The sequence below is a fragment of the Chenopodium quinoa genome, unplaced genomic scaffold, assembly GCF_001683475.1.
Source record: "Chenopodium quinoa cultivar QQ74 unplaced genomic scaffold, ASM168347v1, whole genome shotgun sequence".
NCBI lineage: Eukaryota > Viridiplantae > Streptophyta > Magnoliopsida > Caryophyllales > Amaranthaceae > Chenopodium > Chenopodium quinoa.
Window position 1 is genome coordinate 2042463 of NW_018744835.1, and position 21252 is coordinate 2063714.

General features: G+C 33.7%; 3 protein-coding genes and 1 pseudogene across 9 annotated transcripts; 2 read left to right on the forward strand and 2 right to left on the reverse strand.

The window, feature by feature from the left end:
• Positions 1–334: 334 nt before the first annotated feature.
• LOC110704513 (tRNA (cytosine(38)-C(5))-methyltransferase-like) lies at positions 335–6240 on the reverse strand. 2 transcript variants are annotated; one of them, XM_021882307.1, is made up of 10 exons: positions 5974–6213; positions 5783–5893; positions 4594–4687; positions 4408–4526; positions 4203–4325; positions 2939–3290; positions 2738–2832; positions 1732–1797; positions 1590–1654; positions 335–787 (listed from the first exon to the last, which is right to left on the reverse strand). In XM_021882307.1, exons 1-10 carry the CDS (start codon positions 6055–6057, stop codon positions 709–711), a joined length of 1188 nt encoding a protein of 395 aa, XP_021737999.1. In that variant the 5' UTR covers positions 6058–6213; the 3' UTR covers positions 335–708. The 2 variants fall into 2 exon arrangements, with proteins under 2 accessions (XP_021737999.1, XP_021738000.1); XM_021882308.1 differs by lacking the exon at positions 335–787 and having other exon boundaries at positions 1587–1654; positions 2956–3290; positions 5974–6240.
• Positions 6241–10290: 4050 nt separating this feature from the next.
• On the forward strand, positions 10291–15895 carry LOC110704514. 6 transcript variants are annotated; one of them, XR_002507969.1, is made up of 5 exons: positions 10293–10868; positions 11582–12001; positions 12251–12472; positions 13230–13408; positions 14763–15895. XR_002507969.1 is itself a non-coding variant. In XM_021882311.1 (4 exons), exons 2-4 carry the CDS (start codon positions 11606–11608, stop codon positions 13344–13346), a joined length of 735 nt encoding a protein of 244 aa, XP_021738003.1. In that variant the 5' UTR covers positions 10293–10868; positions 11582–11605; the 3' UTR covers positions 13347–15895. The 6 variants fall into 6 exon arrangements, 2 of the variants coding, with proteins under 2 accessions (XP_021738001.1, XP_021738003.1); XR_002507967.1 differs by having other exon boundaries at positions 10291–10868; positions 12251–14973; positions 15496–15895; XR_002507968.1 differs by having other exon boundaries at positions 10291–10868; positions 12251–14973; positions 15507–15895.
• Positions 15896–16354: 459 nt separating this feature from the next.
• On the reverse strand, positions 16355–18590 carry LOC110704356 (replication protein A 14 kDa subunit B-like). The gene is made up of 3 exons (XM_021882140.1): positions 18229–18590; positions 17477–17738; positions 16355–16606 (listed from the first exon to the last, which is right to left on the reverse strand). The coding sequence occupies exons 2-3, from the start codon at positions 17733–17735 to the stop codon at positions 16542–16544; spliced, it is 324 nt and encodes a 107-aa protein (XP_021737832.1). The 5' UTR covers positions 17736–17738; positions 18229–18590; the 3' UTR covers positions 16355–16541.
• Positions 18591–19495: 905 nt separating this feature from the next.
• Positions 19496–21071, forward strand: LOC110704515 (annotated as a pseudogene).
• Positions 21072–21252: the final 181 nt, after the last annotated feature.

Sequence of the window (21252 nt, forward strand, 5' to 3'; positions counted from 1 at the left end):
CATCAACCAAACTTCTCTTTCTTCTCATATGAATTCTGTAGACAAATTATAAAAATAGTAGGGTTACAAAAATTTAATTTTTTTTAATAGGGGTTACAAAAATCTTCTATTTTTTTTTTTATTACTTTGTTACTAAATGCTAATCATTCATTAATTACATTAATCATTGAATACATAGTATAATATAAATTGTAAAATTTTATTATAATTTTCAAAAAAAATATATAATCTGTACAAAAAATATTGGAAGGGCAACTGATATAAGTATTTCTAAATGAGCATATAAGAATTAACAAAAGAACATAAATATTGTCTGCAGAGTAGGTCTTGAATATATTTAAACCAGACGAAGTACTTAATTAATTCAAAATTATGAAACTATGCAAGTGTAATTAAAAGATCATTAAAAATTGTCGACAGCTACAAAATTGGATTACACGATTCACTTATACAAAGGGTTACATTGCCATGGAAGCAGACTGATTCTATAGTATTTCAGGTACCCATCAAAATCATACACCCCAACAGGTAATTCTATGGTAATCTCAACCTTCTAGCATCTAGCTTGCTTCCTTCAGCATTGTCATAATACCACACATGCATTTCGATCTCAGATTGAGTGCCAGTAGAATTATATGCATCTCCCACACCGAGGCTGGGTGATGCAGTTAGTTCAGATTACTGATGTGGTGCTACCATAGTTGATCGTCAAGATGAATCAGCAAACAAGTATTTGATCAGGGGAGCAACTACTGCTATGCTCAAACTGTTACCAAGCATCGCATAACTGTAGAGTGTCATAGCACACAAGTATCAAAAAGTTGAAGAAAACAATAGATTACAAAATGAAAGATACACAGGTATAGAAATCGACATACATTAAAGGTGTATTGTGTATATAACACTAATAGTGGAGTACTCCATCCATCGTTGTACGTATGCTCCAAGTACCTCTTACAAAGTTGCAATATGCAAATGGAGCATACTTCTAAGGACATAGGGAGTGGCTTAACAAGGCAAAACCACTAATCCGTTTCATAATTATATCTCAATAACCTTAATTGTATATTCTACTGCTTTACCTTCAATAAATTGCTATTCCCTATTATAATTGCATACAACTTCCATAATTAGTACTGTACAATTTGCCACACCTTATTCAATTAGACAGACAGCAAAGTAGTAGTTATCCATTAACAGCTAGTAAATTGTTAATCACTAATAGAGCAGCGAACCAAGCCTATCCAACTTGATACGTAATAGTCAGGCTATTTATGTTACAACATGAGAAAATTGTCCACACTATATTCCATACACATCAAAAATCAAAAAAAAAATTATAATTTACACAATAATGCATTTTCTTTCATATATGGGTACTTCCACAACGAAAATTTTTAAGAAAAATTACAACAAGGAATGTCAAAGTTCAAAGTGTTATTATTAGGGCAATGAGATTCTTTTCTAAAAGACAGAGGAGCAAGATATAGAACAAGGTCCATCCCAGTATCCTATGGTCACTTCAAAATCATACGCAGAACAAAATTATCAAAAAAATTGAATAAAGATATATACGTAGTATAACTTACCGTTGCCTGAGGCTTACATGCTCGGGAAAGGAAAACTCCTTCGGAAAAGAATGCAGGTTGGCAACCTAATGACACCAGAAGATACCACCTCTTAATCCATAACAACAAGAAAAATAAACAAGAGATGTGATGGGAAACACACCTCTCTCGGGGTGAAATATCTAAGGCCCTGGCTCTCTAATGAAGATTCTTTACCCTTCACCTTTGGCTGCATAAAGTGCAAATATAACAAGTACTCAATAGCATATTTTGCAAAGCTAAACCATATAAACAAATTAATTTGCCAACAGCCACTTTGGAACTGCCATTACATCCAATATAGTTTGATCCAAGCAAACTGCTAAGACTGTATCAAACCATTGAGGGTGCATCATTTATTTTTCCCTTTAAAAAAAATACAATAGTGTTCTAGACTTATAAGGTTTGATTGAGGAAGCATATGGACACATATGCCTTCATAAGAGTCACTTTCAGCTGAAAAGTACTTCTTAGGTACATAAAAAGTTGCTTGGTGTTGCAGGTGACATCAGTTCTGATCGAAAAAAGATAGATGCACTTATACAAAACTAATCATATAACACTTAGCAACAATAAAATACGGAGTAAGAGAGTAAAAACACAATTCGAGACCCCATCATCTATTACAGGGGCCTCAAATTATGTAGTTCAAAATTACACAAGAGCTAGACTGCTAGAGGCTTAGTCTCATTTAATTATAATATATAGTATACAAGTTATATGATATTATTTATTCAACTGAATAAATATTTATTTTTACATAATACAAATGCATGACTAGCTAAAATTACAAATAGAATATTCATTTATATTTATTTTTACATAATACAAATGCATGACTACGTTCTGACAATTTAAAGGGAAGCTTCACAGCATCAACCTGCAAATCAAATTAATTCAGATTGACTTGCTCAAATCATCCTTTGAACCATAATCGTGAAACACCTTAGATAGCCATAACAAAGCGGCCATAGCTACTAATACCACAACAGATGTTACTTTACTTGTTTTAAGTTTACATTTTTTAAACACCAATTTACTATATGTATATGATGTATTACAAAATAAATTCCGAATAAACAGGGCATGAAAATAGCAAGTCTGAAAGTGTAAAACAGCAGAGGACATACTTGGATTGTTGCCAAAAGGGAGCCAGTACCCTTGACATAACGATAATAGCTCTTCGTAAAACAACAGCATCGCTTTGAATCCGGATATACAATATCTATTATTTTGTAAGGAATGCACCAAGGTGGTAAATATGCAGAATGTATCTGGAACACAGAGATAAAAGCTATTGCAGCCATTAAAAGATAAGGAAATCAGGATACCCATAGCACTTCCCCACCTTTCTATCAAGCTCAGAGGAACAGAATACTGATCCATCGAGTTGCCATCAGACCCAACCTTTATGTCCCACCTTTGAGCAGATTTACATGAACTGGGAGAACAATTTACATCATCCGAACATCCTGATTGTGTTGTATCTTGATTACTGTAATTGTCAAATTCGAGAAACATATGTACAGGCTCACAAGACATGAACACACAATCCTGGCTCTCCGGTAATTGCTGAGGTGCATTGCTTGTCAACTCATCATCAGTTCCAAACAATGCACTTGGTGTGTAAAGCAGTTTATTATTAAAACTTGGATATTGAAAACATGAAGGATTCCTTTTCGCCTACAATTGACAAACCATGAAGATCATGAATTAATTCCAAAATATCATCAAACCCAGCCCACAGACCAAACACAAACCACAAAATTCCATCTTTAAGCATAAATTGACAATATTTGCTGCTGCTCAGTCCCTATAATAATTGTCCATCCAAACTTTCATGATTCATTATCAAGTATGCTTGGACACTATTTGGAACATGAAAAGAAGATAAAAGGGGATAAGACTATGAGGAACATATGCAGAAAGAATTGCAAATTTTTAACTCAAGTTTCAAACTTGACAAATTACTTTGAATAAGTAAGACAAACTATAAAGCCCAAATTTAACTATAAAATCTCCTAAATAAATGTGTTACCAGAAAAAAGTTACTAGCGGGCAGTTTAACTTTGAAGATCCTGTGTGCCACTACACCATGCCAGCATATTTAATATTAAAGACATTAAGTTGACTCTTTAGTCTAATTGATTATACAAATTTGCAGCATTACTGACAGCAATCACACAGCAGGTTCACCACAAAATTTCAGCTGAAGGACAGGATCATATGAACCAACTAACCAAGTAGTAAAAACTTTTAATTTCTAGCACATATAAATCCACACTCCACAACATTCACACCTAAAAGGACTCAGGGACCCAAGATCATGAGAAGCCAAGTCATTCTGAAATTAACCAAACCGACTCTTGACTAACTTAGCATTTGAAGGATACACACATGATGGTAAGCCTTTTCCAGAGAACTACAGAAGCAATGAAGGAACTCAATGTCCTTTTACTGAAACCAGGGAGCTCAAAGTTCATCAAATTACTCCTCCTCTTTTTATCCCTATACTGAGTGAATGTGTGTGTGTGATTGTGTGTGTTCATGCATATTTTAGGAAGAAAAAGAGTGAGGAAAGACAGTAAAAATTACCAGACAAAAGTAGCGTGGCCTGGAATACGGCACTCCAAATTGCAATGGGCTTAAAATGAACTCCTGAGTAAGATAACCTGTTTTTGCCAATACTGCAATCATCTTGTAATGAGTATCAGATGTCTGCAACAAAAAGGGAAAGAATTGAATAAAGAATTGTTATAACAAACCACTAAATGTCTATATTCAATCCTATGAAGCATACCTCAAACCCCACAACATTTTCTACGAAAAGCATGAGTGGAGCACTGGACAGCTGAGGTATAAGCTCAAGAATGTTTAGGAAGGAAAATGCCCGAGCATCACTTGAGTCCCTTTGGAGGCCTACACATAGATTATTTAGACAAAATCCAGCAAAAATATGCTATTAATCAAATATTAGACCATCCACCTTGTCTCGTATAAGGTTGACATGGCGGGGAAAGGAGCCAAACATGTGCTTGATATTTATCAAGATCAGCTGCACTCAAACTTTGAATGTTACCCTGTAAACAAAAAGAAGCACTTCAATACCAACCAGCAATTGTATCCAAAAGTTCATATTTTTGAAGCTCAGAGAGCTCAGTTTTTAAAACTATAAATTATATATATGCAATTGAACACTGGCATATTCAAGCTTGAAGAAAAATGAGACCTAGGAAATTCCTATATATCTCGAAACAAGAACGTCTCTTTTTTATGCATAGGTGAGGTGAGACCACTGAGATGGGTTCTCAACACAGGTTTTTGGGGAAGGACTACTCTATCTTTGAGAGTGGACTCAATTTTTAAGGACATGACAAAGGATTAATATGAATCTCTGGCGTTCAAAATATGTCCCTACATTGGCTACATACTACAAGTATATAACTTGAGGATGTGCTTGGATTAGGGGTAATGCAATAAGAGGGTAATGGAGTTAAATCAAAGAGAATAATAATGAGTTTGGGTTGTGGTATAACGGTATAAGGGATGATATAAATAATGTAAGAAGAGAGGGAGGAAAGGAAGGTAACGTATTACCCCCAAGATGAGAGTACATTCCCCCCACATCTGTCCACCTTCATTCTCTTAAATTTTTCCTTCTATTACTCGCTAAATACATTAGCCCCAATCTAAGCATGCCTTCAGAGTAGACTTTATATCCTCCCATGTGCCTGCCAAGTACCACCGCGAACCTCCAAACAAGGATATTTTTTAATCACTTCTCTATAGTATCTCTTGTAAGTCATTAAGATTAATTCTATATTATGAAGTACTTTGTACATAACAAGGAAGTTGATGCTCATGCTACTAGAAATCTTTTTTCAACCAATTTCCACAATATCACTTAAGTTCAATAATCTTATACATAGTCTTCCTTCCTATGAGATTACAATCAAAACCTTTAAAAGTTTCAAAATGTCCTTACCAGAACACTAACTACTACTCCCACCATCCAAAATTAACCCCATAATTTGAACTCGTAATGTGACAACTAAATCCGGACCAAATTAGTACTTCATACTAAGTATATGCAATTAAATTAAAGTTGGATCAGAAACAAGCCAATTAATTCAATTTAAAGACAGAACAAAATACGGTATTAATTAAGGCAATACCTGAAATGGGCGATGCCCAAAATTATGCTGGTAAACATCATTTGCAATATCATTAATTTCAAAAGCTTGAACAACTTCTGCGTTAACCCCAGATTTCATGAGCGAATATCTCTAAATTTCAAAGCAAAATATGTCAGTAAAAGGGAGGAAAGAGCAGGTTATACAGATAAGAAAAAGAGAGAGAAAGAAACCATGCCGCCGATGCCACTGTAGAATTCGAGGACTTTGAGAGGCTCATCTTCGAGTCTTTGTCTGCTAAAACCCTCCTGCTCCATTGATGGACCAACAAGCTTACTACTTACACAGAGCAACGCCTGTTTTTCTTGACACCCCGATTGGTTCACTTCTCTTTTCACTATGCCCCGAACAAGTTGTGATTTGTGATTTCATATGCATAACTTTTGCCATGTTGCTTTATAAAAGTTAAATTTACCCTAAGGGGCAATTAAAAGGTACCAGGGGAGTGAATATAGAGTGAGGCGAGAAGGGCATGACAATATAGCCACGTCAATGGATTGTGTATGGTGGATGAGACAGTGTCCTAAACTTTTACTTATAATAAAAAAAAATAAAAAAATATCTTTAAATGAGGCTATTGCCATGCCACAACTAAATATAACACCAAATTGAAATGGTCTATGGCATGACATGACACGCTATTATGTATGGGTACTTATTTGGATAAGCGTGACAAAACATGGCATAACCCGACACAACAAATTTGACTTTGGTGCGTAAGCATGACATGACATGACACGATACAACACGTTATAGTGGCACATTCACTTTGGTCATGCCTAAACTAAGCTTTTTATAAATTTTGAAATGGCACAAAGGCAGTGGTCTCAGTTGTGGATCATGCCAAGTTGGGACCAAAGCACGCAAGCCGAGCATTAGGCATGGCCCACAATCATCTTTAGGCATAACAAAGTGAGTCGAGTTGTGCATGCCCTCTATATATAATAATGTTGACATGACTTTTACTTAGCCAATTCGAGCCTACATTATTTTTGCACAAAACTTGTTAACTTGATTTATGAATATAAGATAATTGGAAACCAAACCATGAATTTGTCAAAAAGTTATAGATTCTCAATTTGTTACTTTCTCGCTTCTTTTATGGTTGCAACATGTTTATTTATTGGTTACTTCAATATGTTATTGTTGCACTTATTCATTTTAAAGATACAATTGAAGAATGAATAAGTTGTTTAAAGTATAATATCCACATTACAAACAATTAACATGACACAATTGACTTTAGATTTAGGAATTGATAGTGGTCATTTTCAATTTTCACAATAATTTATTTAAAAATTTGAAAACTTGTTTAGTTTTAATTTTCAAAACCATTAATACAAAACTATTGCCCTAGTGCACTATTTTATGTTTTCAATTTCCTGATTAGCCCGTTCTTATATTTAATAAATAAAATTAAACTTACAAATTTGCTAGTGCTAATGATTAATTAATTCCAATTCAAGATATGCTAAGGTCCCGTTCTTTTTACCTTAAATAAAAATATTCAATAAAATTAATTTGAATCCAGTAAAAATAATTTCTTTTCATTAAAAATAAGTTCAGTTCGGAAAAATAAGTTTTAACAAAACAATTAAGATGACACAATTGACCTTAGATTTAGGGATTGATAGTGGTCATTTTCAATTTTCACTTTTCACAATAAATTATTTAAAAATTTGAAAACTTGTTTAGTTTTTATTTTCAAAATTTTCAAAACCATTAATACAAAACTATTGCCCTAGTGCACTATTTTATGTTTTCAATTTCCCTATTAGCCCGTTCTTATATTTAATAAATAAAATTAAACTTACAAATTTGCTAGTGCTAATGGTTAATTAATTCCAATTCAAGATATGCTAAGGTCCTGTTCTTTTACCTTAAATAAAAATATTCAATAAAATTAATTTGAATCCAGTAAAAATAATTTCTTTTAGAAATAAGTTCAGTTCGGTAAAAATAAGTTTTAACAAAAGAACAAGTATAATAGAGAACCAGTAAAAATAATTTGGATTCAATAAAAAAAAAAAAAAAAATTGAGTTACATAAACAATAATTTAAGTTTAGCAAAAATAATTTTAATTCAGCAAAATTAAATTTCAGTTTGGCATAAAGAAAGTGAATAAAAACAAGACCTAATAGTAAGTTATAAATGACGTATTGTTAATGATTAAAGGCTTTTTCTTTTGTTTCTAATTTTTACTTTTTACTTATTTTTTAATACAAAATACCAAAATTAAATTCATTATACAACATATATAACATTAGTTGTACAAGTCAAAAACCAAAAATTAATTTAACGCACAATGATTCTCTGTTTCTATATGCTTTGAGTGAGAATTGAACCCGTAACCTCCAAAATACAAAGGTCATAGATTTACCATCTCAACCAACTTTGATTAATATCTTAAATTTTACACAATTAACATTATATATTCCTTTAATATATTAAGTAAATTAGAGGTCATATTTTTTTATTTAATTTTCACAAAATTAGAAAATAAATACATATGAGGTAAACAAATAAAATAAATAACAATAACACCCGGGACAATGCCCAAACCACACACTAACTATACAAACAGTCGAACATAATTATCAAACTAAAGAAATACAAACTAGCAACCCAGGGCATCACAAACTAGCAACCCAGGCCACAAACTAGTTATTTCTTTAGAAGAGGAGAACAAATCTTATGAGTTTGACATTAATTCAATCACCTTCTTCAAATACATTTCTTTATGTAATGTAAGATACTAGTCCGAGTAATTCATGCCTATTCAAGTCAGTTAATATGTCGAATAAAGGCCATGTTAACTTTACAGTTATTAAATAAAACTATTTTTTATACTTACAATCATTATTTCCCTAGAAGAGGTGAACAAATCTTATGCATTGACATCAATTTAATCACCTTCTTCAAATACATTTCTTTATGCAATGTAAGATACGAGTCTGAGTTTTTAGAGAGCCACATAGGATTTAATTTTCTTAGCGCGCCATGTAGGATTATAAATTTTAGTGGTAGCCAATTAAATAAGAGATTATTAATTTCTTTTAGAATTAAATAATTCAAATGCCACAAATTGGCGAATGAGATTTTTAAGTTTAAATTAATTAAATATAATATTATCTTTTAATATTAGGAATTTTATCTAAATATATAACAAATTTTAGCACATAAATAAAAAAAACAATTTGTTATAAAAAATTCAAACAAACCGTGCATCGCACGGATTTCATCTAGTTCATGTCTATTTAAGTCAGTTTGAGTTAAGGACATGTTAACTTTACATTATTCATTTTTGAAATTATTTTTACCGATTCTCTATTTTATTTATTTTTTAAAATTACTAATGTAGTTTTTACTAAATTAAAATTGTTTTTTAACTAAATATTATTTTCTTAAAATGAACTAAACAAGCCCTAAATTTAATTACTCCGTACTAGTATACCGAAAAATTCTTAGCTACACACTAAGCTAGCTATACCACTGCACCCATATATGAACATATAGTAATTTAAAAATGAACATACGGTTTTTTTTTTCCTTCTTTATATCTTAACTCTCTCTTTTCTTCTTTCTTACCTCTATTAATTCTTTCTCCTCTGTTTTCTTATAAATCTGAAATTTTCTCTCTCCTCTTTTTTTTCCCCCTTTTTATAAGTTAATTTTCTTTCTTACTTTACTTTCCTTCAATCTCTTTACTTCTTTGTCCTTCTAATTCGGATATTCTCCAATTTGTCACCATTGTAGCATTCTTTATCATCATCATTTTTGTCACGATCGTGAAACTTGAGGTAATTTTGAGTTTTTTTATTTTTATTTATTTTTGTTTTTTTTTATAATATGTGAATGTTGTAAAATTGTTGATTTTTATCAATTTTGCATTTGTGATTCCTAATCTATTATGTTATAGATCAATAATTATTGTCTTCATAATTAACCAAGATTAGATTTAAGGCGGATATTCAAATTTTTAGAGTTAAAATAATTACAATTGAATTTGTGTTCTGTAAATAAAAAAAAAATATGAACATATAGTACTTTAAAATTGAACATTTTGTACAAAATGAACATTTAGTACACTAAAATTGAACATTAGTATATAAAAATCAACATAATTTAACGATATATTTTATCTTTATTTTTCTGTTAATTATTATATACAATGAATTTGAACATATATGAATATATAAAAATTTCGTTCATTTTTAATATACTAAATGTTCATAATTTTTTTAAACGTGTTCATTTGTTTGCGTGTTTATTTTTTTGTACTAAATGTTCATTCTATATAATGTATTGATATATTTTTATGAAATGTTCATTTTATTAGGTATGGTTCAACTATTCTATGATTGTATGGTAAATGTTCATTTTTACTATACTAAATGCTCATTTTTTTACGTGTTCATTTTTTATTACTAAATATTTATTTTTTACGTGTTCATTTTAAATGATCATTTTATTTTTACGTGTTCAATTTTTTTTTTTACTAAATGTTCATTTTTAAGGTCGTGGTCCATCAATTTTATGATTATATGATAATCATCTTCACTTTTAATATACTAAATAATCATTTATTTCTAACATATTCACTTTTTAATACTAAATGTTCATTTTCTTATGTGTTCATTTTTTTATTTTTAAATGTTCATTATTATTTTTTACGTGTTCATATTTTTTTTTTTTCTAAATGTTCATATTATAGGGCGTGAGCTCCACCGGGGTTCAGCTAAGACTTATTACTACTGGTAGAGTAGTATACCATACCTAAAAATAGGGCAAGTAACAGTATTTTGGGCTTTTAGGGTCCAATAGTAGAAGTTTAACGAAAATAGATAACCCTATGCTTGAGCTCCAAGTAGGAAATACCGACCTATCTGTAACTACCTGCCTTTTCTTTCTTCAACCATCTTCTAAATCTTTCATTCATTCATTCCCAAATCTCAAAATTAATCAATCCCTAATTCTCATTCTTCAAGCAACCAATTGCGTATTCATTCAATAAGTTGATCGGAAGTTTTTCGAATTCTCAATTTCCCTTTTCAATTCTCTTTCAAGGTACGTTTCTTTTAGTATTCATCTTCGCTGCATCTAAATACAGATTTAATTTTTGCTGATTTTTAGCTCCGATTCATCGCTGTTCGTCTTATGTAAATCTTGTATTTTATCGGCTTTTTGATTTTTGGAATTTGTATGACTTTGTTTCTTTGATTTTTTTAGTATGTTTCTTCTGATTTTTGTGCTTGGCAATTCATCTTTTTTTGTCCGATGGAAAACCCTAGAAAAAGTATGAATTGAGATTGTTTTTTTTAATTTTCTTTTATTTTATTTGGATTTCAGTATAAGCATGATGTATTATGTATTACTTTAGTGTCGTTGTATAACGATTGAATGATTGATGAATTATGAGTTAACCCTAATTAGCGATTAAACTTACGAAAAAAAGGATCTATTTTAGACGTTGTATGTAGTTTGTGTATTTTTTGAATGTATTGATTGTTTTCATAATCTGAAACTCTATCATTTATCTTCTTGTGCATTGTATTTGATTACAAGAAAGTTATTGTGGATTAATATGAATTTTTGTCCAGATTTTGTGCGTGAATTCTTTTGAAATAATTCTGAGTTTTCATTCTCCATCAGATTGTTTGTATCTTTAAATATATTAGTTACTGTTTATTGTTCTTTCTAATGTTTGAGTTGCTATGATAATTGTTATGTAGGAATTCGAATGTCGTTTGCTAATCTTTATTGTTGTTCTGGTTTTGCAGGTTTTATTTGGTGATTAATCAATCATGAGGTTTAAGGAAGGAGCCATGGTGGAGGTCTTGTCCAAAAAAGACCATTCACGTGTTTGGAGGTGTGCAAAAATTGTAAAAGATGATGGAGATGGTTACACTGTCAAATATTATCGAGGCCCAGGCATAGCTAAGGACGGTGTTGACGAGGTTTCAGCTGATGCAGTCAGGCCTTGTCCCCGACCATCAAAGAGTATTAATATTTTGCTTGTTGGTGATGTTGTGGAAGTATTAGATGATGGTTATTGGAGGGTTTCCGTGATCGATGAGGTTTTGGAAGATGATTGTTTTTACATCCGGGTGATTGGATCTTTGGATGAGTTTAAAGTTAATAGGTCTAGTATCAGAGCACGACAAGAATGGAAGCAGAACAAGTGGGTTCTGCTAGATAAGGTACTATTCTGATTTGAAATTCTCAGTTTTGTTTAATGCGTAATTGTAAAGTGGACTTTATGTATCTTGGTTGTTTATAGACATTTACACTGGTTTGCTTTTGTGTAGAACTGCAATTGTTTATCATGTTTACACTCTACTAACAGATTTTTATGGTTTTCTATATTATTGTATACTGAGTATTTTGATTTTTAATCCATGTATGTAAAATTGTACGAAGTATTTATTTTTTTTGTTCTACGAATGCAGGATTCTGAATATCATGAAGATTTGGCGTCCAAGATGCACAAGAAATCCCATGTGCAGGAAGTTCCAGAATACAATTTGCTGCCTAAATCATTGAAGAGGTCTTTTTCTGATCATTCATCTACTGCCAAAGTTTATTCCAAGTGTTCCCAGAAAAGAAGATTAGTAGACAATGCGGTTGAGCTTGAAGCTATCCATGGTGACGCATATTCCTTCACTGGAAAGGTAGAAAACCCTACAAACCAAAGGGGAAATCTTGGTAAAGATACTCTGCAAAATTTTACTAAGAAAACAATCTGGTCTAATAATGCTTACAGTAGAAATCATGATGATTTCCTGGGGCTAAATGATTGTGTCAGTACTATGTCATCTGTTGCTAGTTGTAGCATCACTAATGCCATTTCTGATAGGTTGCTCAGCCATTCTTCTGCAGGAAGTAGACAGGATAGTGCTTCTCTTTGTAGTGACGCAGATTCACATAGTCAATTGGGATCAGAGGAAGAAATGTGTGTTGATCAGTTAGAAAGGGGAGATGTTTTAAGAACACATGAGTTAGATTTATATGGTTATCGATGCGTTCTAGAAACTTTATATGCGTCTGGTCCTTTAAGTTGGCAACAAGAAACTGCTTTAACAAACCTTCGTATGAAGCTTTATGTTTCAAATGATGAACATTTGAGTGAGTTGAGGAGGTTAAAGTCTCTTGGTGTGAGTTGTCAATAGCTTTAGATATTCTTTCTTAAATTGCACTGGGTCTTGTAAAGTTCAGTGATACCTTGTGCCTTGTAAGAAGTGGGTGACATTTGAAACGGTACATATGCTCAATTGTTGATGCAGTCATGAAATTTGCATACTTACAATATTCATATACATTTGAAAAATCTTATATCAATTATCTAATTTGGAAGTAATGTTTCTAGCCTCTCTTTAGCTGTCTTGATAATTCTATAATTATTATTGATGCTTCTCATACATATTTCAGGAGCTGTCCAGACATGTAAGCCTTACTGCCACAATCTTAAAGATGATGTTGTGGTTAGCCACCTCCTCTGTAGTTTTGAGAAAGGGGCATCATCTGCAATGGCTCCTTTGTAAATGAGGCAATTCATGTCGGAGGCTGTGATTAATCCCTCTTATGTTGTTTTCTGTGCTTCATTCCAGGTAAAAAATGATTTTTCAAGTTAAACTACTTGAAGCTGAACAGCTCCTTTGGGGCCTGTGAGCAATATACTTTTTAAAGATCCCTTGCTGGAACTTGTTAGTTGGTGGTCATCTTTTAAAGATGGCATTTATTTTTCTTTTAAATTATAATATGCCTCAAAAGTTTGAAGGTTCCGACAAACATTGTTACACGTGATTGAAGAATTTGAAATTGAGTATTAGTATGATCTGAGCGTAATAAACATTGCTAGAGATAATCAGCGTAATTGCTGGGCATCTCTACTAGTTAACTTAGAAGGTCTTTGTTTGCTGAGTTGGATGTAAGTATTGGCAAATATATTGCATCTATGAATAACCAAAGTTCGTAATTAGGTGATCAGATTATATATTTTCATGTGTGTGCATATGCAGAAAGGCCTGGGACTCATCTTGGATATTAATTTGCTTTATATGTAGACTAGACATGGCAAATGGGTCATTCGGGTCGGATATGGGTCGGGTCATTTCGGGTCAGCTAACATTCGAGTCGGGTATGGGTTGGGTCGGGTTGATTCGGGGTTCAGGTCAACTTTGGGTTAGGTATTGGGTCAATTTCGGGTCGGGTATGTTCGGGTCGAGTCATTTTCGGGTCAAGTATATTCGGGTTAGGTCAAAATCTGGTTGGGTCATGTTCGGGTTGTTACATTTGTGAATCAAGCTCAAATCAATAATTTTATACAGAGTATATATTTTGTTATTGTTATAATAAAAACTATCAATTCAGTTTATGAGCTTAGCTACGGTTGAAGATGAACAATAGTAGTTATTTTTGGTACAAGACATTTTAAGTTCAATTATAAGGTAATTTTAGTTCGGGACATTGCGGATATTGGGTTTGTTCGGTGTCAATTTCGGGTATCGGGTCTGTTCGGGTCAAACAATTCGGGTCAATTTTGGGTTGGGCCAACTTCGGTTCGGGTCAGTTTGTGTGTCGGGTTAGGATTGGGTCAACTCCATTTTCAGATCGGGTATGGGTTGGGTTGGGTCAATTTTGGGTTTCGGGTCATGGGTCGGGTCTCTTTTTTTGGGGGGGGGGGCGGGTTTGGGGTTGGGATGTGGTAGGTCATTTTCCATTTTAAACTTGGAGGTGTGGTCTGTACCATCTTATTCTAGAGCATTTTCCTAGTTTCTACATAAGCAACACCAGCTGTTGCATGGACCTCTAGATTTTTGCAAATTCTAATTTTTAGCCTTTTTAACAGTGTGTGCTGAACTTCTGATAGAGATATTGGTTGTATACTTTTTTCCCTAAATTTCGTGGTTTCCATATTGTTATGTCCATATGTGTGATTTACTAATAGCATCTGTTGGGCAGTGGCACAGAAAGTAGGATCTCGGTCCATGTCTGAGGCTCTGTGAGCTAAGCTCCTCAGTGACCATGCAATTTTCTGCCGCCAAATAATCTGAGGTTATTCTAATTTCCAATCAGGTGCCTCCACTTATGGGTTCTTTTGGCCATGAGATTATGTGTTCTTAATTTGCTGGGTGCTGAGAAGCTCACTATTATGCATGCCACTGAATTACAGGTTTGTGCATTATGGTTCAAGTACTGCTTATATGGTATAATGAATTTGTTAGAAACTTGAGCTTTGTGTTATTATTTATATACATTATATACATAGGAAAAATAAGTTAAAAAAAATTGTATCCTCTCCCTCTTCTCGAAACCAGGCATCAGAATTTACGATGCTAGTCAGATGGTTATAGTGTTTGATAACGTGGAGTCTTTATGATCCTCTTATGTTGCTTTAGTGCCTTGTACTCCTATGATGTTGCAGTACCTATTTCATCCGTTTGTTTTTTAAGATGAAACCTATATAGATTTACATTATTTACGCACACTATACAATCTCAATTTTTGGTGATTTTTTCAAATGGAAAAACATAATCATGTGGAGTCTTGTTAGATTCATCTTATTCATACTTTTCGGGTATCAATTTTTAAATATTTGTTGCTTATTTGTAATTAAATGGAATTGTTGAGCATTAGCAAGCATGAAACAAGAAGTGTTTTGTATAAAAAAAAAAAAAAATGAAGTATCATGTAGATGATTGACAGCGATGAACTCCGGTTGGATGAGCATAATCATGTGTAAGGTTTTACACACAACAGTTTGCAACCTGAAGTACTTGTTTGGCAGTTCTCCAACTTGAAGATCTCTATCAGAACCTAGTTGTTATAACTAATCAGTTATGTTGGTTCATCCTTTGCTTGAAGAAATTCTTAAGACATCTGCAGAAGAATGTAGCAAGACTCTGTGCACACGGTTGTTGCATTCTCCTGCGATCTCCTTTAGGCTAATTGCAGCATGATTCTTGTAGTATAGATGTATAGCTTAAAATATTTGATGGTAAAGCATGCCAGAGAATTGTAGTTATAATTCAATGTATACAACTTAATTTGTTTTGAGTTATACAAGTATACATTGTTTTTCATTCTGCTAACAAGCCAAGTATTATCTTCTTGTTTTGGGTTTTGCTTTATCAGCCTTTTTTACTTCCATCTTTTGTTTTACCTATAAGAAATATGCCTCAACAAAAATCAGATCTCTTAACTCAATTGATTATTTTACAATACTGCGCATGTTGAGGTAAATTACACTATTATAGCATTAAATAGGTTAATGCTGCCTATAATACCGAGTTACCTTTAACAGTGTGAAAAGGCTGGAAGATCTGGCAATTCCAGAGAAAATTAAGACGAGGGAAAATAAATTAATAGAGCAACCCTAAAATTTGCATAAATGTAGGCAATATCATGTTCAATTTTTGAATTTTAATCATAAAAAAAGTGATGTAGCCAAATACTGGGAGTGATTGCTTCTATCAATTAACTTACAAGTTCCTTATTAAACTTCAATGTTGTAGACTTGTAGTCTCCTTGAAAAGAAAGAAAATGCCAGTAAATTGATTTGTAATATACGGAGTACTAAACTTAAATCATGCCATTTATCTCGAATGATAAACCATATAGTACTTTCAAGCTCCTCAGGCTTACAAAAAGCAGGTGGATTTTTTTTAGATAAAATCCCACATCTCCCTAAAAAAAATCACATTACTACGAGAGAATGGATAGGCCAATAGCAATCATGGCTCAGATGAACAAGTGCTTGTATTCCCCATTAGCAAGCTGGCACAGTTGATTATAGTTCTGTGGATCTGCAACAAACCGGAAAACAATGAAACATTAAAAGCCTTGATCAAGTCAACATAAGTCACTAGACTCACTACCATGTAGTAGAATTGCATATGTTATTGCGCTTTTGTTTAGAATTTGTCTATTAACATTCAACACATCAACATGTATAGAATCAACAGCAAAGCCAGCAACAACAACAAAATAACGTCTTCAGCACAGCACGACACAATGTCTGGTAGAGCTAATACTCGGATACACTTTACACGAGCCAAAAAAACCCTATATATGATGATTCAATTACAGTTATCACCATATTAAACCACTACACAGCGATCAAATACCCGTCAATACAGTGCCTGGGGTACAACATTTATATTGTGGTCTCTGATCAGATTTTACATATGTACACAGTCACCACTCTACACACCATTATACTTCCCCTTTGGTTGTAGGTACTTTGTCAATACTCAATACCTAACAACGTAAGATGCTTCAGCGAATCAAAATCTAGACACTGCAAGAGCACAACAGTACATCACAGACTCACAACCCCAAACCTCCCCTCAGGCAAAGCTGCCAGTAGGAGATGGGATATGATACAGGAATATAACAAGAACACAACGCGTGATTCAAGCCATAATGACCGACTTCAGAAAAGAGCACGCCACCAGACAACATACACAAGGACACAACTAAATTTCCAACTTAACGGAGTTGTGTCTCTGGGGACAGGGTATGTGAATCACTGCACCTACAAATAATCCCATACAGTGCAACAAAGAAAGATATTTCATTTCTAGCAAATCAGGTTAAGCAATTTAAACCTATAATTGTCACAATAAACAGCCAAACACATTAACACAATAAAGAGAGGAGCTCACTATACTTACCAAAATTATCGCCAAAGTTGGTCATAATTTCTGCACGAATCGATTGATTGCTCTCAGCAATACCAATTGCCTCAACATATTTGGTAAGTGGTTGAGTTGGTGGCGAACCCTTTATGACGAGCTGATGATCATCAGTTGATTTCCCAATCAAAGAACCGCCATCAGATTGTATCACCTGTACAACTACCCGAACCTTCCGCCCAACATACAAGCGAATCGATTCACCATTGACGAAAGCTGCAGGATTTGAAGTATCCATATTCTGCAAGCATATAGCATGATACCTTAGATTCAGAATCTAATTAGATGATAAAAAAAATAAAAATAAAAAAAAGAACCAATAACAAGCTAAATTAAGTTACTCAAACCAAATTCTTCAGTATTCTAATAATAGAATCTGGTAAATCAATTATGATCAGACTTGTAAAAATGATCACTATTTCATAATTCCATCCTACATTTAAGGTTTCTGCAACAGATTAGTAACCAAATTTGACTCAATCATCAAATTAGGCTCGATTAATCACATACAAATCTTCTTATATTAACGCAAATTTCACACTAGTAACAAAATCGGTAGTTATAATTTTTCATAACTTGAGTAATTCTAACCAATAGTTCAATTAATATACCATAGAAGAACCTTAAATTAATTAGTGTGAAACTAAACCCTAATTGACGATTGAATTGACAATGGAGTGAAATTAAACCCTAGATTGTAAAACTGATATTAAATATTAAATAAATCTTACCTTAAAATCTGTTTCAATGGCGGTGAGAAAGCTGTGAAGCCGCTTCAATGAATAATTCGAAGTACGCTTCAATGGAGAATGAGTGAGAGAGAGAGAGAGAGAGAGAGAGAGAGAGGGGAGTTAGAAGGGTTTGCTTTCCTCTTCTTTTTATAAGGTTTTTTTTTATTATTATTTTTTTAAAAAAAATTTGGCGGCTTCGAATAATGTTTTCCCGCCTTTTTGTGTGTATAATGGAACTTTGGAAATTCATTAGCTTAATATATCATTATCATGTCATGTATTTAGATGTGTTAATTCGGGTATTTGGGTCCGATTTGGTGAAGTCAAGTCAGGTTGGCTCTACGTCAAAGTATGCCATGCTAAATTATTGTGTTTATACAAATCGAATTTAGAACTAGGTTTTTCGAGTCATATCGGATCGTGTTGATCATATCAGTTTTGACACCTCGAAAATATTGTATTAGCTTATTAACAAAGATGGCAATTGTTTGGCTTTACTTGCTCAATCCGACCTATTATATTCAATCCTTTATTAATCTTTTCTAATATTAAAAAGTAATGGTAAGTTTTCATGTCTATATGAAACAGTTTGTAATTTTTACAAACATGCACATGTAAATGGTATACAAAAATACCCCTTTATTTTTTAAGTGCAAAACTTTAAAGAGTTCCAACAATTAGCCATTTTTGTAAGTGTAACATTCTAAAATTAAAAATCTTTTACACTATTTATTGTATTTATCTCCTTACCTATGATATTTACCTTTTTTTTCTCATTTTTAATATTATAGTCTTTAATACTTTATTCCTCTCACATTATTTAATTTTAATAAATTTTATCCAATATTGTACATCTTTTCAACCGTGTTTAATTTCCAACAAACCTTATATACTTTAACTTCCTCTGTTTTTACTAACACTTTGTTTTGCAGGATGAGTGGCTCAAAAAGGAAAGCGTACTATCCCATCGAAATTGTATGGCTTTTAAATGGAAAGTTGTTATAATAAAATCACTCCCTATAAACAAAATTAAAAATGTTGTTCACGGACATCATCAGGTTAAATATAATGGTTGTTCAAGTTTTGCTCAATTGCTCAAGTTAATAATTTATTAAGCTAATTGATAGAGTATAAAACACATTCTTAAACTTAAACCAAGCCTTTATCACTAATCAACGAGTCTAAACCATCACGATAATATTTATCACTGATCAACAAGTTTAAACCAAGCTTTGAGTGAGTTGTTTGAGTTTTGCTCAGTTGTTCAAGTTAATTTATTAAGCTAACCAACGACTTTTAACCAAGCTTTGACTGAGCTTAACACGCTTTATTATATTACCCAAATAAGTCCAACAAAGATTTGATAGAGAGGGAAATCCGATTCCCACCACAAAATGGATATGATTTCTTATCTTCCCCGCTAAAACTCCCCTTACACTCTTTTTCTCCCATTTTCATGGATTCTTAACACCTTCATTCACTCACTCACTCACAAAATCAATCACACCCCAATAACAATGGACACTCTCTCTCTAACTCCACACCTCTCTCGCCTCCTCAAACTCTCTCTCTCTTACTCACCACCAACACAACAACCACCACCCAACTTTCTCTCTCCTCGCCCTCTCCTCCTCCGTCACCACCCTCTCACTTTCTCTCTCCTCCCCCACCACCAACAACAACCACCCACCACCACGAGCACAACCTCATCCGATTACGAATCCTTCAACGAAGACGAATCCTACGGCTAAGTCAACCGCATCATTGGCAGCCGCGTCTCCCCCTCTTCCCCAACCACCATGGAGTACCTCATCGAGTGGAAAGACGATATTGCCCCTACCTGGGTCCCCTCCAACTTCATCGCGTCCGACGTCGTTTCGGAGTTCGAATCCCCCTGGTGGAATGCCGCCAAGAAGGCCGACGCTTCCGGGCTAGAGGAAATCCTGGCCCGGCCCGAATCCGCCCGCGATGTTGATGCGGTGGACTCCGACGGCCGGACGGCCTTGCACTTTGTGGCCGGGCTCGGGTCTGACACGTGTGTGAGGCTACTTGCCACGTATGGTGCTGACGTCAATAGGAAGGATGTGACGGGTGGCGGGCTGACGCCGTTACATATGGCGGCTGGGTATGCCCGGCCTGAATCGGCCCGCGCGTTGATAGAAGCCGGAGCGGATCCCGAGGCGGAAGACGATAAAGGACGGACGCCGTTGGATTTAGCTAAGGAGATCTTGGCCGTTACTCCGAAGGGGAATTTGATGCAATTTGGGAGGAGATTGGGGTTGGAAAATGTGGTGAAAGTTTTGGAGGGGGCAATTTATGAATATGGAGAAGTTGAGGGGGTTTTGGAGAAAAGAGGGAAAGGGGAGAATTTGGAGTATTTGGTGAAATGGAGAGATGGGGGAGAGAATGAGTGGGTTAAAGTTGGGTTTATTGGGGAGGATTTGGTGAGAGATTTTGAAGATGGGCTTGAGTATGCTGAGGCCCAAGGGGTTATCGGGCAGCGGGTCAGAGATGATGGTAAAAAAGAGTTTTTGGTGAAATGGGTTGATTATGAGGATCCGACATGGGAACCTGAGGAAAATGTGGATCCTGATTTGATCAAGGAGTTTGAGGAGTCTGAAATTAGTAGTAGTAGTAATATTTCGAGTATTGGCACTTGAATATTTGCATGATGAAATTTTTGGTTTTGGAATGTGATGTTTGATGGTCCAATATTTTTTGATCATTCAAGTGCATTTGATTGTAGAGAATAGAGAAGAAAAGGCAATGTAGTGTGTAGTTTCTTAAAATATTTGTTTGATTGTTTGATAATGATAAAGCAAGACACAAATTGTTACATCAAACAAATTTATAAAAGAGAATCTCATTGTAAAATTGTGAACAATTCTGTTCAAAAGTAAAATTGCTAATAGATTGTACAGTTTTTTTGAGATGTAATCTCTCATCGGTAAGAAGCTACTCCATATTATTTAATATGGAGTATTGTTTATACCAATGACTAGGTAAGAAGATAGAAATGTATGA

Bases quoted from the DNA above. Each gene is read 5' to 3' on its own strand.
- LOC110704513 (XM_021882307.1), bottom strand. From the start codon at position 6,057: ATGGAGCAGGAGGGTTTTAGCAGACAAAGACTCGAAGATGAGCCTCTC. The intron at 1,798-2,737 runs GTATGTCCTCTG...CACTTTATGCAG, and splicing joins CCCTTTTGGCAACAATCCAA to CCAAAGGTGAAGGGTAAAGA. The intron at 788-1,589 runs GTAAGTTATACT...GACACTCTACAG, and splicing joins CATGTAAGCCTCAGGCAACG to TTATGCGATGCTTGGTAACA.
- LOC110704514 (XM_021882309.1), top strand. From the start codon at position 11,606: ATGAGGTTTAAGGAAGGAGCCATGGTGGAGGTCTTGTCCAAAAAAGAC. The intron at 12,002-12,250 runs GTACTATTCTGA...CTACGAATGCAG, and splicing joins AGTGGGTTCTGCTAGATAAG to GATTCTGAATATCATGAAGA.
- LOC110704356 (XM_021882140.1), bottom strand. From the start codon at position 17,735: ATGGATACTTCAAATCCTGCAGCTTTCGTCAATGGTGAATCGATTCGC. The intron at 16,607-17,476 runs GTAAGTATAGTG...GGTTTGTTGCAG, and splicing joins CAACTTTGGCGATAATTTTG to ATCCACAGAACTATAATCAA.